The 16,770-nt window shown below is 36.9% G+C and overlaps 3 protein-coding genes across 7 annotated transcripts; all 3 read right to left on the reverse strand.

The window, feature by feature from the left end:
- Nucleotides 1–784: 784 nt before the first annotated feature.
- LOC147550092 (exonuclease V, chloroplastic-like) lies at nt 785–4,854 on the reverse strand. Of its 3 annotated transcripts, none has more exons than XM_086672404.1 (7): nt 4,404–4,854; nt 4,025–4,129; nt 2,404–2,525; nt 1,725–1,874; nt 1,459–1,612; nt 1,286–1,362; nt 785–1,162 (listed from the first exon to the last, which is right to left on the reverse strand). In XM_086672404.1, the coding sequence occupies exons 1-7, from the start codon at nt 4,680–4,682 to the stop codon at nt 934–936; spliced, it is 1,116 nt and encodes a 371-aa protein (XP_086528530.1). In that variant the 5' UTR covers nt 4,683–4,854; the 3' UTR covers nt 785–933. The 3 variants fall into 3 exon arrangements, with proteins under 3 accessions (XP_086528530.1, XP_086528529.1, XP_086528531.1); XM_086672403.1 differs by having other exon boundaries at nt 785–1,198; nt 4,404–4,783; XM_086672405.1 differs by lacking the exon at nt 4,404–4,854 and adding an exon at nt 4,281–4,379 and having other exon boundaries at nt 785–1,198.
- A 3,707-nt stretch (nt 4,855–8,561) lies between these two features.
- Nucleotides 8,562–11,804, reverse strand: LOC147550093 (PKS-NRPS hybrid synthetase cheA-like). The gene is made up of 3 exons (XM_086668419.1): nt 11,549–11,804; nt 9,582–11,240; nt 8,562–9,236 (listed from the first exon to the last, which is right to left on the reverse strand). Exons 1-3 carry the CDS (start codon nt 11,633–11,635, stop codon nt 8,562–8,564), a joined length of 2,421 nt encoding a protein of 806 aa, XP_086524545.1. The 5' UTR covers nt 11,636–11,804.
- Nucleotides 11,805–13,432: 1,628 nt separating this feature from the next.
- Nucleotides 13,433–16,576, reverse strand: LOC147550094 (protein IQ-DOMAIN 3-like). Of its 3 annotated transcripts, none has more exons than XM_086666096.1 (6): nt 15,881–16,576; nt 15,661–15,764; nt 15,257–15,568; nt 14,884–15,111; nt 14,592–14,711; nt 13,433–14,416 (listed from the first exon to the last, which is right to left on the reverse strand). In XM_086666096.1, exons 2-6 carry the CDS (start codon nt 15,733–15,735, stop codon nt 13,664–13,666), a joined length of 1,488 nt encoding a protein of 495 aa, XP_086522222.1. In that variant the 5' UTR covers nt 15,736–15,764; nt 15,881–16,576; the 3' UTR covers nt 13,433–13,663. The 3 variants fall into 3 exon arrangements, with proteins under 3 accessions (XP_086522222.1, XP_086522225.1, XP_086522224.1); XM_086666099.1 differs by having other exon boundaries at nt 15,661–15,832; nt 15,947–16,326; XM_086666098.1 differs by having other exon boundaries at nt 15,973–16,095.
- Between the last annotated feature and the right edge of the window lie 194 nt (nt 16,577–16,770).

Consider the following 16,770-nt stretch of genomic DNA (forward strand, 5'->3'; position numbering starts at 1 on the left):
ACCCATCATGTTTTGAATAACATAATAATAGTTATAATAATAATTGTTGTTCTTTGATCAATTATAGACTCAAGTGGGAATCAATCAAATAATCTAATAGATGCAATTGTATCTACTAAAACAATTATTTGCATCCCTAATGGACTGACTCTGTTGTATACTTGTGTCATTCCAAATTTTGGATAACCTTGACACCTACTCCTTAATTAACCATTGGAAGTTTGAAATGAGCCCTAAATTTGCAAAATGAACATTTCAAAACATTAAAACTGTTCATAGTCAATTAAGTAGATCAAGTTCTTTGTATGTTTTTTTTAGGTACTCATAGATATATTGTTCTGTCAAATGAGCAAGTAAGAGAATCTACTATGTGCACCCCACCACCCATCATTTTTGTCTTTGTGCACCCCAACTATCCATCATCTTGTCTATTGTGGAGTTTACTATGTGCTATACTTATTGTGACACGACATGGGTAGGTCGTTAGAAGTCTAGGACTACTGACCTAAAAAGGGTTCTCTTTTACTCCTTTTTTGGAAGCTAACTATACATTGTATCATTCAACTCAAACTTCACATAATAATGCATTATGAAGATAAATAAAAAGTTAGATTCATAGGATGTCATATTTGCAGCCAACTTAACACTTCAAACCCTAAGACAGTTATGGATTACGTCGTAATGTGCAATCGTCAAGCCTGGAACAAGAAATTCACAAAAATCCGGCCCTAGATCATTTTAGATGTATATATAATACCAAAGTAACTGAAAATGTAGCAAAACATAAGAAAATGACAGGAGGATTTTATTAAACCAAAACTCGTCTACAACAATACAGTTCTACATGTGAATAGTCCAACGGTTAATTGGTCCATCACATTATATGACGCTCTTGAGCTTTGTTACAGAGGAGCGCATACGTATATAACATATTTAGCTGTGTGGTGGAGTGGCAGTGGTGGTGCTGCTGGTGACAGTGCAGCGACACTCAGAAGCAAATTTACATGACCGACATTTCCAACGCTCCCGAACAGGAACATAGTTTGCATTTCGTTCTCCAAACCAAAACTCAAGAAAGTATTTAATCTTACTCTTCAGCAAGACAGAATCATATGTGAAATGAACTTCACCCAGCAAAGAATGATCTCCTTGAAACTCATATCTACATTGAGCAATCTTATTATATAACCTCTCAAGCCTGCCAAAACTTATCAAAAAGATTGAAACAAAACTGATCTTTACATATCCTGCGCAATACTTCTAAAGTTCCCGAAAAATGTATCACCTTAGCAGGAGTTGGTCGTGGGCAAGAGGCATTGTGCAACATGTACTTCCGTATAGCATCACTAATTCCTGGAGGGTCTAAACATGTAAAAGGAAGTATTCATAATGGTTAGATGGGTATCATAGATGTCGGATCGAAATGTGAATTTTCATGAAGCAGAGATAAACGGAAACCTTTGCTGGAAACCCGAACTTAGCAGCATGTTCTTGGATTTCTTCAGATAAAGCATATCGAGGATTCAAGTCAAAGTGGTTAAAGAATTTATTTACAGGGAAGTTATCAGTGACTACAGTATCCCACAAATATTTGTAGCACATTAGTTGAAACCTGCCAAAAAGAATGACCATCGAGAAATTTGAACTTCATTTCTTGCATAGGAAAGAGTTCAATCTGAAGCAATTCCACAGAAATATCAGAAATGAAACATCACGAAGTTTACCTTCCATTTCTTTTTTGCACTTCAGGTGGGATTGTAGCGTAAGAACGAGTCTTGGTGTCTATCAATCTAGGGTTTCGAACTGTTCCTGAAACAGGCATTTTGATTTCATCAATTACTCCAACCATCCATATATCATTCACAAAGCCCGTTCTGTAATTAGGAAAAGGTAAAAAAAAAAATTAGTATCTTAAGATCTAAATTCATATACTGTGCAAAGCTTCAAATTAATAATAAATGCAAAGGAGTAAACCACAATCCAAGATAAAGTAGCGTAAGTTAAGAGTAATATGGATCCAACTTAAGCCACTAACCTATACACTGACATAAAAAAGATACCCAAAGTCAGAATTACATCCAACTATGTTAAAAAGAATTATTAATCAAACATCTCACTAGCTCAGTCAGTCCTAGTTATTCGATGTGGATAGTTATACCACTGATTCTCTCTCCTAAATCATATCCACTATTTTATGTCTAATTAACGAATGATCCTAACATGACAATTTTCTTGTAGCAGGGATTTTCTATGCGCAGATAGAGTGTCCATTAGTTCTTCTTTACCTTCTTGCATCTTAACATAATCTTAGCTTTATCAAGAAAAAAGCCAAGGAGACAAAATTTGTAAACAATTGAGATCAACATAAACCAAATACAGCATCTCGGAATAAACCCCACTTACAGTGGTATCTCACGAGTTAATCCTTCTACTTGTAATTGATTTGCACAGATGATAAAATTCATGAATTTCACAGCCCAAGTTTCTTCTTCCGATACTTTACGAATTTCTACTTTTTTCGAGACCTGCCCTCCGAACATATAGAAAATATAGGATCAAGCTTGTGCCAGAAGTTAAATGTTGGAGGTTCCATAGCTTACGTAGAAAATTTTCATAAGTGAGAATTGGAACACTTGAAGACCACTGAAGAGCAACTCCAGTCACTCACCATTTCAGTAGAATTTGATGGAATGTGGAACTCCAACCACTTGCCAAACCACCAAATATTTTGTGATAATGGCGAATAGTGGCTTGCCAAATTTGACAAGGGATGTGCCAGAGAGAAATGAATTATTATGATCCTTCTTTATGTACTTAAGCCTTTTAATTTATGTTAGTCATTTTAACTTTATTAATTGACATTACAATATTTTTATTTCATAATTATATACGATTACATAATTCCTTCCTAATTACATAATCAAAACAAAGCAGTACAATAAACAAATAGAAAGACTGCATAAAGATCATTTGGTAATCATCTCTTACAATTTCTGTAAGTAAAATGTGTTATCATTTATTCGTAAGAATTTTAGTTACTAGAATATTAATGATCAATGTACGAGTTAAAATAACTAAAATAATTCAAGAATTGAATTTTGGTAAAAATTTGACAAATCATGGTTTGAGTGAATTTGAAAAGTTTGCCAAAAGAATTGGTGAAGATTCTTTTTGGCAAGCAACGGCGGGAGTTGCTCTGATATCACTTTAGCACTCGAGTCTCAATGGATACCCCGTTAAGTCCATGTGCAGACTCTTTTCAAAGCACTCTTGCCTTGGGAATTTTTTAATAAGATTTTGCCTTATAAAAAATAAGAGATGACAAACAAACTTTGACTCGCTACAAAATAATTATTTTTTTATCTTCGCCCCATATTTCTATTCTGGTATGTACAATTTTAGAACAAACTGACTAGAAGGGCATATAGGCATCGAGAAGAAAATGTATAGTGGACTTGATTCCATGAGAAGATACTGAGTAACATTTTGAAGTTTGTATCGAGTTTTTGAAACAAAACCTAAACTCTACCTAACATGGGCACTATTCTTAGTGTTTTCACTGCCAACGCTCGTGTTGGAGATTTATAGGTTAATATGTATATTGGTATAATGCAGCAATATTTGGACCAGAAGGAAAAACAAAGTCACAAGTAAAATAAGGACCTGAAAACTAAGACAAAAAAGTAAATGGGTATACAATCATGTCCCGGTTATGCGCCTTTTTCCAACTCACCATGTTGCTACTACCCATGTAGGCACAGTTTGTGAGAATAGTCCCACATGGGAGAATGGGTAACTAGCAACCAAGAGTATAAAGTATAGGTCCTCTCCACTCATTGCCAATTGGTTTTGAGTTGGATGGCCACAAACTTAACACAGTTCTCATATAAATGTTCATAATTAAAATTTCAAGTCTTCTAAATCCTACTGGCAAACATCTATTTCCTCGTAAACTTGAATCCTCATAAGTCGGCTCAAGATATTAATAAAACGAAACTAGAATGGTACAGACTCAAGAGATTACCTCTTTTTCTAATTCTGCGTGACGAGCTTTACCATCTTCCATAGCTTTCGTGTATTTATTCATTTCACACGGGAGAGAAAAATTCATTTTCCGTTCACACCATTCCTAGTGAGACATTAAACAGCAAGTAAACACACAATATGTTCAATCTATTGAACATTAAAAAGCAAAAAAGAAAATATAAATTTCACCAAACAGACTTAGAAAACAAATCGAAGATTTAGTGATTTATAGGTGATAGAAATGATCGACCCACTTCTAGTTTTACTTTTAGTCTCTTAGAACTCTCTTAGACATTTCAACAAGCACCTAATCAGCAGCACAATACAGGAAGAGTTCATTTAACAGCTTAATTAAACCTAATAAAAGAAATTCTTACCCAAGCAGCCAGATCACTGACTGAAATGTGTTTTTTCCTTTGAAATGGATGTAAGAACGATTTGGGTTGTCTCATTTTATTCTGAGAAAACCCTAAATTCCCCAAATTATCAACACATTTCTCTCTACCATTTGATTGAAGAGTTAAGGGTTTGATTGATCTTGGGATACTTGCAAATCTAGGAGATGAAGGAAAATGTATGAAATAAGAAAATCGAGAGAAAGAAGAGGAAGAAGGACGAGTTGCAGAAATAAACCCAGACTCCATTAAAGTCATCATTATTAAAGGATCCCAAATTAGGGGAAGTGATAATTGAAGAGATCATTGTTGTGGTTTGAAGAAATAGGAGATTGAATGTTTGGAACTGTTCCGTTAAGCTCGGTAATTTAGTTAAATTAACTAACTTTAACGGTTACTTAACGTCTCCAAGTTATCCTCTTCTTTTTCACTTATAGAGGGTGATCAAAAGGAGATGAGGGGCTGGGTGCTTCTAAAGGCACCTGACCAAACAGCTGTTAGCATCCATCTCTGTTGGCACCACGCCCAACCGCTCTATTCTCTGTTGGCACCACTCAAGTATGTAGGCACCGTCTATTATCTGTTGACCCTAACCCCCCTCCATCCATCTCTCACAAAATCCATCCAAAATTGGGGATTTTAAACTTTCTCTCTCTAAGCTCACCCAAAACCGAATTTTACCCTCATCAAATCACTCATAATCTCACTAATCTCCCTCAAATTTTGCTGAGAATAAGTCATTCGACTCTCTAACTCTTAGAATCAATAATCATTTGGTGGAGACGAAGTTGAAATCAAGCTACAATTACTCCTTCAAGGTTGGTTCAAAAACCCTAACTTTTATAATTTTTTTGAATAAATTTGTTGTTTGATTGATTAGGGATGTTAATAGTGTGTTGTAACATGTTTAGAATGTTGTATTCTTCAATTTCGAACATATTTAGAGCATTTTTTGTGAATGTTTGATGCCCATGTGTACTGCCCTAGGTTTATGAACGTTCTGGAACGACTCGGACGGACTGGTCCAGTCCGTCCGTGTCTTCCTAGTCACGGATCAGCTAATCCGTGACTTAGTACAAAGAAACGGACTCCCTTTTGAGTCCGTGACGGACTAGGTAATCCGTTCCGGACTTAAAGGGTCCGGATTACCTGATCCGGGACCTTAGTTTTTTTTTTTTTTTTTTTTTTTTTTTTTAATCTTTCATATTTTTCTTTCTTTATTTTTCTCATCATTTTTCCTTCATTATTTGAATGACCTTTTTTGTAGCGATACGTGCATATTTTGAATGACCTTTTTTGTAGCGATACGTCTAATTTTTCCTTCATTAATTTAGAGTAGGAAAACATATTTTGATTATTTATTGTTTGTGCATCACATACGCGTATTATTCAAAAGTTATTATGGCACCACGTAAGCAACGACGAACGCAAGGAGATGAGAACGAAACAGAGCCTCCTATTTCGACAGCAGAAACAGAAGTAGGGGGGTCATCTTCATTTTCAGACCCGTACTCTGGAGGTCCGATAGATCGTTCGCTTCTACCTTGTTTCAAGAATCATGTTGCTTATACGATTTGGAACAAACCGGTAAGCAAATATTATTTTCTAATTTTAGTAGTTATGATAAAATTTTGTTAATCATCAATCTAAAACAATATCTTTTTTATTTTCAGGAGAGGCCGGTGCTGAAGTTACACAACCATGCGTCTGCCGTAGTTGTGGGTACTGCTTTGAAGAAGACGAATGGGTGGGACCTCGAAACTGAGTGTCAAAGTGTTCGAGAGAGAGTCCGGAACACGGGATTGGCCCACATCGCCAAATATTCATACACCAAGCTAGATCGTGTTCTAATCTCGGCATTTACAGAGCGGTGGTACGAGGACACAAATACTTTCCACATGCCGTTCGGGGAGATGACGATCACGTTAGAGGATGTGTATCGCATATGTGGTCTTCCAATTGAAGGTAAACCCGTTGTTCTGTCTAAGACGGATGATGAAGATTTGAACGATGACGATGACGATGACGATGATACAAAAGATCCAGATGCATTACTAGTCTCTCGTTATTTACAATTAGATTACGAAGGTGTAAAACTGCACTTAGGTAAATCTAAGTCTGTGGAGCTTAAGTGGTTGAGGGAGCAATGCAGTGGGTCGAAAGAGGATGACCCTGAACATGTCAAAGATGCTGTTGCACGGGCATACCTCTTGCATCTTTTTGGTTGTACTCTTTTTGCTGATAAGAGTGCAACTAAGGTTCCTTTTCTCTATCTACGTTATCTGAAGAACTTAGATGATATTTCGAGTTACTCGTGGGGAACAGCGGCGCTTGCCTATCTTTATCGGCAGATTGGTTTTGCTTCGAGGGGAGGAAATCAATTGGCTGGTTATCTTACTTTATTTCAGGTAATTTCATATTTATTTTTGTCTCTCAATTATTTCTTTATTATGTTAGAGTAGCGAATAATAAATGTGTATTTAACATTACATTTGTAGGCGTGGATCGATGAACACTTCAAACTTGGGGTGTCTGTTCCCAACCCAAAATATGATCCTACATCTAACGTGCCCCGGATGTATAAATGGGAGGAACACGTCTTGAAAGGCAACAAGGCATGTGCTCTAGGAAGCACTCGTGAGCAATTGGACGGTCTGACCGAGAGAGATGTATGTATTTTATTTATTAATTTTTCCTGTGTTCTATAATACCTGACGTATGCTATAGGAATCACTCGTTAAACGTCTGTATCATGTAGGTCATTTGGGACCCATATCGTCCCTTATCGTCTGATGATGCACTACCACTTCCTGAATACTCTTTTTACACTGGTTGCATCGCGGTTAATGATATTGCCGAGCCCTATCACCCTGATAGGGTGTTAAGGCAACTTGGATTGGTTCAAGTCATCCCTAAAGAACCGATTCGACCAAAAAAGGTGTCGAAGGATGGAGATTCTAAAAACTTTGGTAATGTGGCTTCTTATTGGGGGCGTTGGGAAGATCACCTACTAAACATGAGTGATAGACCGAAGGAGGTATCTTTGGCTCCGTGGGAGGCAAGCGCTCAGTATAACCATTGGTTCAAGAGAGTATCTCACCCGTTTGTACAAAACCCAGCTTTGTACAAATCCAATAGACCAGAACAGTACATAGGTTCGGTATCGTACTACGTGAGTATTCGATTTATCATTCTTTTGTTTTGTTACTTTTGAATTTGTAGCTATAATTTGTTATTAATCCATTGTTGTTTTTTTAGAGAGATGGAATTGATCGTGCCATTGTAGCGATTCAAGCGTCTGACGTTTCGTTAGGGCTTGAAATCCTAACTAATGCGAGGGCTGAAATGCCGCTTCCCGAATGTCCTCATCAACCTCAATCAGAACCCGAACCAAGAAGATCGTCTAGAAAAGCTACGGTGAAGAAATCGAGGAAATCACAAATGGAATGAAGTATTATATTAAGGCATATATTATGGTTTAGAATCTCAAGAGTAGTCTCGTTATTTTGAATTGCTTTTTGTGAACGATGTGTATCGTACAATTTGATCTATGTTTGAACATCGTTACTCTTGTTTTAACAAGTTTTAACATCTACCGTACATTTTGATTGTTATTCTTGTTTTTTTAACAAGTTTTAATATCTACCTTAAGTACCATTGTTCGGAAAAAAAAAAAAAAAAAAACGTACGGATCACCTAATCCGTGCCTTCCCTTCTCAGGTCACGGATCTATGGATCCGTTTCTTGTAAAGTCGTCACGGATCCATAGATCCGTTTCCTTCTAACATGAAAATAATAGCCCCGGTTATAAGAAGTAACGGATCTATGGATCCGTGACGACTTTACAAGAAACGGATCCATAGATCCGTTTCTTTCTAACATGAAAATAATAGCCCCGGTTATAAGAAGTAACGGATCTATGGATCCGTGACGACTTTACAAGAAACGGATCTCTGGATCCGTCCCTTTGTGAACCAGAACGGATTCAGGGATCCGTGACCTGTATGAAATTCCTATTTTTCTGTTTCTCTTCGATTATAAACCCAAAGAAAAAAAAAGTTAAGTAACGAAGACAATTAATCATCTAAATTTATTCAAATATAAAATCAAAAACTTTGTAACTCGGTCTTTCAGTACAACTTAATCATCACTTAAATTTATCACACTACTACTTGGCTCATTCGAATTATCATGAGAATAAAATTTCTTTCCATCCTCGATTCTATCTCTAACAAGTTGAAGCCAACCCGTTGCCTCTAGCGATGCATACCTAGACCATTGCGGTGCAATGGGAGGGAGTATAGAATCTTTTTTGAGTTTAGCGTTCATAAAGTGACCACCAGTATATGTAATGCATGCAATTTTATAACCCTCAGAAGGTGGACCACTAAGTAAGGGTAAGAAAGTTGTCGAACAACCGTAAGACAAATGAACTAATATGCAATTGAAGCTACTCGCCACAACTATACTAGTGTTTGGGTGAATGTAGAACCAATCTTCCGGACATGTAGAATTGAAGTTGTTCGCGGCACTGTGTGTTTGAGTGTAATCTCTTATTCCAAACATCTCTTTGTAGAGTGTGTGCTGATCCTCAAGTTCTTTTATGACATTTTCGCGAACTTGTTTCCAACCATCTTCTAGTGAAAACCCAAGTCCTTTACCAACGGCATGAAACCCACAATGACCATCGCCTGGCACATCTATAATGTCATCCAAGAATGGATGCATAACTGACGGAATATGTCCTTTGTATCTTTCAAAATTGGGTATGGTTGCTTTCGGTGCTTTGGTTACTTTTTTAACTTTACGTACTGTCTGAGTGGAGGGAACACATTCATCAACACACTTTGCATATTCGAAAGCAGATGGGTTCCTCTTAGTAGATTTTGCAGCTTCTTTTTCTTTTTTGCTCATTCTTCTTTGTTTCGGAGCCCCTTTTGTCTTTGTTTGTTGCAATGGCTCACACAAGTTTGTCATGACCGGAAAAGAAATTTCCCTCAACTTCTCAAGTATTGCGGTCCTCTCAGCATCACTGGATTTATCCCACATTAAATAAAGGTGCTCCATCTCATGTGATGCGTCAAGATCATTATGAATCGGCGGAGTCGGGTTAATGGATAGCTTGGTCCACTGAGGGTGAATGATGTCCTTTGGACATACCTTATCTTGATTCATCAAAGATACCATCTCATGAGCACAAGGGAGACCATAGACATACCTTAGAACACATCCGCAATTTTGAACGTTAATATCAATCCCATTTGCACGGTCGATCTCATCTACCATAAGATCTAATGCCGCGTGCGAGACATAACCACGTAGCTCTTTAAAAAACTTGATTTGATGCCCTTCCTTCACCTTAATACGACTGTGCTCAAAAGATGTTATAATTTCACATGTCTCGGTTTCCGTCATGATATGCATAAATTCCCAGCACGTAACATAGTTACCTTCGGAGCTACATAGATATCTCTTCAATTTAGAATGAGCACCTTCCACACGATTTGTTGTAGTATTTCCCATGTGAATAACCCCGTTAGTCCATGCAGTCACAAATCTCTCTTTCAATCCCAACCAGGTATCTTGAACATAACTAACATCTTTATGATGTGTGTTTGACCAAAACTTCACAAAAGTTTCTACCGCCTCATTATAACCACTTTCAGTCTCAGCATACATGATAGCTCGAAACATTGTCATAAACACATTGAATTGTTCTTGTTTGAAATGACCTTTGACTTTGGCTAACACACACTTGTCGATGTGAAAAGTACATAGCAACCTTTGAGCATTTGGAAAGACTTCACCAATGGCGTTAATCAATGCAAGTTCACGATCGGTAATAAACACGATTGGCATTGAGTTGGGAGAAAACAACGTCCGCAAACGATTAAGGGCCCAGGTGTACTGATTAGTTGTCTCCCCATCCATAAATGTAAAGGCCGCGGTGAAGGATTTCAACGTAGAAGTTACCCCGACAATCTCAAGCAATGGCTTGTTAAATCGGTTGGTTTTATACGTACAATCGAGCAATAACACGGTATGGAAACTCTGTAATAATAGAATACAATCAGGATGTGCCCAAAATAGATTTGTTACCTCATCAGTGTCTTCGTTCTTTGAAAAATGGTAGACGTAATGGTGTTCCACCAACAACTTAATGACTTGTTGCATCGGACTCCTTCCTTCTTGGTTTTCCATACGTATGTTCGCACGTGCATTGTAAATGGTTTTCAACGTTGATGTGTTATCCTTGAATTGTTCATGAATTTGAGAAAGAATTTGAGCTGGCTTCGAACCAATTTTTAATAGATGTTTCACAACAGCTTTTTCATCGGGTTTCAACCTATTCACATATGCGTGACCTAGAAGACTTTCAGCTAACTCGTGGTTATGGATTCCAGACACAACTGACACTTTCCACGTGTCATTAACCCCCGGTATTCCTTTGAGCTTGAACGGACATTGACATTTTTTGGTGCTCGATTTCCTTTTCTTTATAGGTGGTTGATGGGATTTTGGAACTAAATCCTTCTTCTCATGTGAACGAAATACTCCACTTCTTTCGCAACATAATTCTAACCGGGGTTTCTGTCCCCCTTTTCTATTACCTGACCTAGAGGTCAATACTACAAACTTATGTTTTTTCCCAATTTCTTGAGCCCAAACGATTAACTCCTCTTTAGTTTGAAAAACATCTTCAGTCACAAAATACTCACCAACATCAATACTAATAAATTGACACCCATCATTTGAAGGTCGATTTTCTTCTTCGGCATGGTACTCCTCTTCAATAGGAACAATATTAAGGTCCGGAATCTGTCAAAAGGTGAAAAAAACATAAAAAACACTTAAAGATAAAAAAAATCTTCAGGATGGAACGGACTGAACGAGTCCGGGATTTATCAGCTAATGACGGATCAGCCTATCCGTCCATATCTACAAGATCACGGACTTCTGAGTCCGTGACCTTTCATTTATAAACGGATAGACCGATCCGTTAGTGACTGATAAGTACCGGACTGGTTCAGTCCGTCCGCGTCACCGAAGTTTCAATTTGATTTTTTCAAAAACTCACACAACACGTATAAAAACATATAAAATAGGATCGGGGAATGGTTGTATACCTCATGAGAAACTTCTCCTTGCCCGGAATTAGGTGAAAGAGTTGGAATCGATGTAGTTGTTAAATTTTTAGAACTCTCTTCTTCCATGGTTATCTTCCTAATTTCTTTTCAAAAGATGATATAAAGAAGCTATGAATTAGATGTAACACAGCTGTATGATGAATAAATCACCCGGATTGATTTTTTCGAATAAAAGAATAGTCGCCGGTAGGTGTCGGAGACGTTGCCGTCGCCGTTGCCGGAGAATGTTGCACTCTTTTCTAGGGTTTTGTTTTTGAAGAAGAATTGATTAGGATTCCTTTTTTGTTGGAAGAAGAAGATGGAAGAAGTAAACGAAGGTGAAGGTCACCCACATTAAAAACTGGTGCTTATAGAGAACTCAAGTCAAAAATCATTGACTTGAGTCAACAATATTTTTGGATGCTAACAGCTGTTTGGTCAGGTGCCTTTAGAAGCACCCTGAGGGGCTGTTTGTTTAGGCCACGGCTCTAGGGCATCTTAAAATAGTCGATCAAGAGTGACTTATGAGACATCTTTATTTTATTTTATTTTTGATTAAAGGAGACATCTTTATTGTTAGTCCATAAATTTACTTGATTGAATTTGGTTTCGTAGTCCTCATCTTCAGTTCTTCTCCTTACCTCTACCACCGTAATTTATGACCACTACCACAATTTTCAATTTATCTCTCTTTCTCCTGTTTTTCTATCTCTGAAAAACCAAGCAGATTAAAATTTTGTTGAGGATGAAGACAAAGGCGGACGCCCCTTCGTTTTCATCGGTGCAACAAGGCAACAAATCTGCAAAGAAGAAGGAGAACATAAAGTAGACTAGGGGCGAAATACAATCAAGTAAATTTTAACGGTTGTTCAGAAGTTGTTGTGGTGTAACTTGAATAGCCAAGTCTTTATGCTCCGGAAAGTACTTTGAATGCTTCAAAGCCGCAACTTGTTTTACATAAACCTAATCAACTAAAAGTCAATATGTAATTAGAATGTGAGTCTTAAAAGTGGTAATATATTTTAATGGGTTTAAGATTTTCATAAAATTTATGATTTTCGTAATAATTTCGATGCGTTTATGTTGTATCTGCATCAGTTTACAAGTCTATAACAATTTCTTAACCGATCCATAAGATAACAAATATTGCGCTTGTTTTTTGTTTGAAAAATACTTGCTACACAATTTACAGTCTTTCAAAACTGGTAACTATATTCATCTCTGTCTCACGTGTTTTTTTTTTGACATTGCACAAACTACTCTTTAAAACAAAGTTGACATTTAAAGCCACACGTTGATTTTTAAAAAAAGTATTTTAATGGTTTAAGCCGAAACCACCTATTGTGTTGCAAATCTGCAGAGAAGACCTAGCTATCTTTGAATTCATTAAAGTAATGGACATGATAATCTAATTATTTAGAACTAATCAAAGTAATGGGAAGCATGTTTGTCTGCAAAATTATGAAAATACAAATAAGTCACAATCGAAGAGAATTGGATGATTGAACAATGATAGATTTTTAATTTTTGACTTGGTATGTGTATCGATGAAAAAAATGATATCAAAAGATATCGATTTAAACTATATTTGCGAAATTTTAACTTATGATCTTATGAAACCAATTGCTAATGTTAAGGGAGAAAGTAGATAAATTTGTGTTTAATTGTTTAAGCAAGTTTTGAAACTAGGTCATATGCTAGACCCCATATTTATAATCTATCTAGAGCACATATTATATCGTATGATGTACTGTAATATATAAGAGTAGTGATATATGTAAATACATACATCACGAACTTCTCACATAAGAAGTTTGTTTTTTTCGTGTTGGCCATAACTTGTCGCAGAATCAACCCTTGGCTAATCCACACATACGAAGAACATGATTATAAACAGATGATCGATAAATATCCCTTGCAATTTTACAAACCCAATTACACTCAGTGCACATCTCTTATTTAAATGCCTCAAGACAATTCACAAACTAGCCCAAGAACAACTAAACAAATAAGAGGGTCAAATCACCCATTTTATCAACTCCCACAAATCAATCAATCAATATCCTAATTACATAAATGAAAAAGAAGAATGTTGTATTAAGTGTTAACCAAGAACTATCTACTCCCTCCTCCCATTCTCACACTTTGGTGTTCTGTGTTCATGACAATGTCTTTCATTGGAGGGTTGTTATCTACTTTGGGTTGTCCTGAATGTCTCCTTTGCTGCCCAGCTCTCGGCGATCCGGTGAATGATATTCGTTTCTTTGCCAAATCGACTGAACCTCTCTCTGGTGTCGTCTCATGCTTCTCTACTCCTAACGGGCTTAGAAGTCGGGCCTTAGCCTTTGCAGATGCGGTGGAAGCCATGTAGCTTGGTAATACATGTGAGCTAGCTAAGCTCTCGTCGTCTCTTGCAGGTGACCCAGCAATGCTGTGTCGTCGGGCTTTTTCTGATTGTATACTGCCTGTGCTCCGTGAATCTTCATCTCGAGCTGACATAACTCCCGCACGAGGACTGCCACGGGGACTTGCTGGTCTAAGTTTCCTAGTAACAGGCGATGAAGTTGTTGCCTTTGAAAGGGGAGTTGATGGTGGCTGACTATCGGAAATATGGTTCGCTTTTTGAGCCGACGGGGACGTCTTCTTTGAATTTATTTCCGGGCTAGAGACATATGTACTGATCTCTCCCACACTTTTGCTTGTACTCTTCACGGATACTTGATCGTTGTTGGCCTCTTTATCCGTTAAGCTTTGACTCTCCCATGGACGGGCTGCCATCCACCTTTCTAACCAACTCCATCCCCACTGAGGATTATTCGGGTCCATGAAGGTTGGGTTACCCGATTTTGAAGAATTCTTCATCACTTGCTGCAAAATTATCTAAGTCCTTAGGTAATCATCGAATTGCTAAAAGAACTACAAGAGCTGAGAGAAATGGAAATTTTCATTGGTAGGCCTGAGGGCCGACTGAATGAATTCTTCAAGAATCACTACTATGATTGATTCATTGAAATTATAATAGAAGATACGAATGGGAAGTTACCTGGTGAGAGAAAGCATAAGCAAGTGTTCTTTCTCTTCGTATAGTAGCCTCATGTTTGTTCAACAATTTCGCTTCAATCTGCTCCTTTGATTGCAAACTATCATCCCAATCTTCTCCCATCTGTTATCCAAAGAAAAGTTAAAAAACCTCAATCGAAGAAAAATATGTCGTCTAGGCTTGACTATGGTATGATAACATTCGTAGATCATCATGTATGATGTATCCATAGGTAATTAACAAAGAAACAAACAATAACGTATAAAAAAAATAGAACGGGGTAAAATAAACTCACAGAGGCTCTCGATTTCTCGAGCTCTTTTTCATGTTTTTGTTGAAATTGTTTGTGAATACTCTGACTCTCTTCACACATTCTGACTCTTCTCGCACGGATTTGAGACTGGAGACGAGCCAAGGTCTGCATACACCTTAGGGTTGTGGTGGCTTGTCTTTTGACAGATTGTCCGTCTATTAGCGTCTTCAACCTAATCAACCCTTTCAAAGCTCTCAAAGCCCGTCTCGCCTATGTCAAAGAAAAAGAAAAACAACAATACACCATTAGATACATCATTTCATCGACAACATTTCTTGTGTATTTCTTAGATACCAATTCAGAATTACGGAAGATTAATATAAAGTAAAACGTCAAATGAGAAAAAGGGCAATACCAAGTAAGCTCTAAACGCCGTTTGAATCTTAATTGCAGCCATTTCCTCCTTTGATTTTGCGGGGTTTCGTGAATTGGTTGTTAGCCTTACGACAACGGCAGCTGCCTGTGCAGCAGCGGCAGCCGCTTCAGCAGCCGCAGCAGTTGCAAGTGCAATGGCATATGCATTGTCTCTCTCGTCATCCTCTACTTCTGTCAACTTTACTTCCTCAGAAGGAGGAGGAGGTGATATTGGTGTAATTTCTATAGGCAAAGTAGAGAGATCTGCTTCATGTTTTTCTTTCTCGGATAATTTCTTCTTCGCCTTTCTTTTCTGATTAAAATCAAAATATATGTCACAATAAAATTCAACTCAAGATATTAATAGATTTTAAAAGAAATGGATGATATTGTGAAACTTCTAACCTTGTCTTTCTTCTTCTTGGATTCATGACTAAAAACCTTCTTTATTGCTGAAAGCCACTTCCCTCTTCTCCCCATTATCTCTTATAATCACTCCCTAATTTGATCTTTAACAAACAAAATTAAACTAATCAATTTCAAACCCAAACAAGATCAAGAACAGGGGAAAAATATTCTTTTTTGAACTTTAGACATGTATTAATAACAGATGAAATCATAATACCTGCTGGTAGACGAATGATTACCCAATTCTCCAAACCTCTCTCTCCCTCTCTATCTCAATCTCCACAGGAGCAACAGGTGAATACCCTAAACCTCTGTCTTTGAAAGAGAAGAAACAGAATTTTGCAAGGGAGTTAAGACAGTTGGTCCATTAAAATATGAACTTATGAATGAGTTTCTGAGTTTTTTTTTCTGGACAATAAAAAACAAGCTGTCATTTTGCTTCAATTCTTTTTATTTTAGTTCATAACTTCACAATTTTTATTGACTAGTTCTTCTACTGGATATCATCAAACTCTTGATGAATCTTTTGATGTGTTTAAAAATGTTATTTTGATGAGTTTTCAGATTTGAATCTGTCAGAAAATTATAGTTTTGAATTTGCAAAGTTTAAATAAATTTGATATAAGTATCTAAGTGGAATGATACAAATCTTTCAAATTCATTGAAAACACATTTGTGGATGTGGAGTCAGAGTTGATGACTAAAGTGATGTGCTATGTTTGATTTTGAGGGGTTCCACTCCTTCATATCTTCCTATACTATTCTTAATAAGTTGGTGGATTTTTACGCGTACATGACATTCCTTGCAAACGTTGTTCAGATATTATAGTCATGAAGATATTAAGATTATTTTTTTGAAAATAAGGGATTATATGAGTACAATAGACATCTTGAGTTATACATCAAATGACTTGGATACATTATAGGGATGGAATGTGTTTATAAATGCAATGAAAAGTCTTAAAAATATTCATAATCCTTAAAGCTCAAATAAAAGACTATCCTAATCGTCATTATTATAAATAATCTACTTTTTTTTTTTCATAGTCAGTAGAATCATTAAACTATGGATTTTTACCCTCACCAAATAAGGATCTTCACTCACGT

This window comes from Eschscholzia californica, unplaced genomic scaffold (assembly GCF_041429995.1).
Source record: "Eschscholzia californica isolate CP2 unplaced genomic scaffold, dmEscCali1.0.p SCAF_3, whole genome shotgun sequence".
NCBI classification, from domain to species: domain Eukaryota; kingdom Viridiplantae; phylum Streptophyta; class Magnoliopsida; order Ranunculales; family Papaveraceae; genus Eschscholzia; species Eschscholzia californica.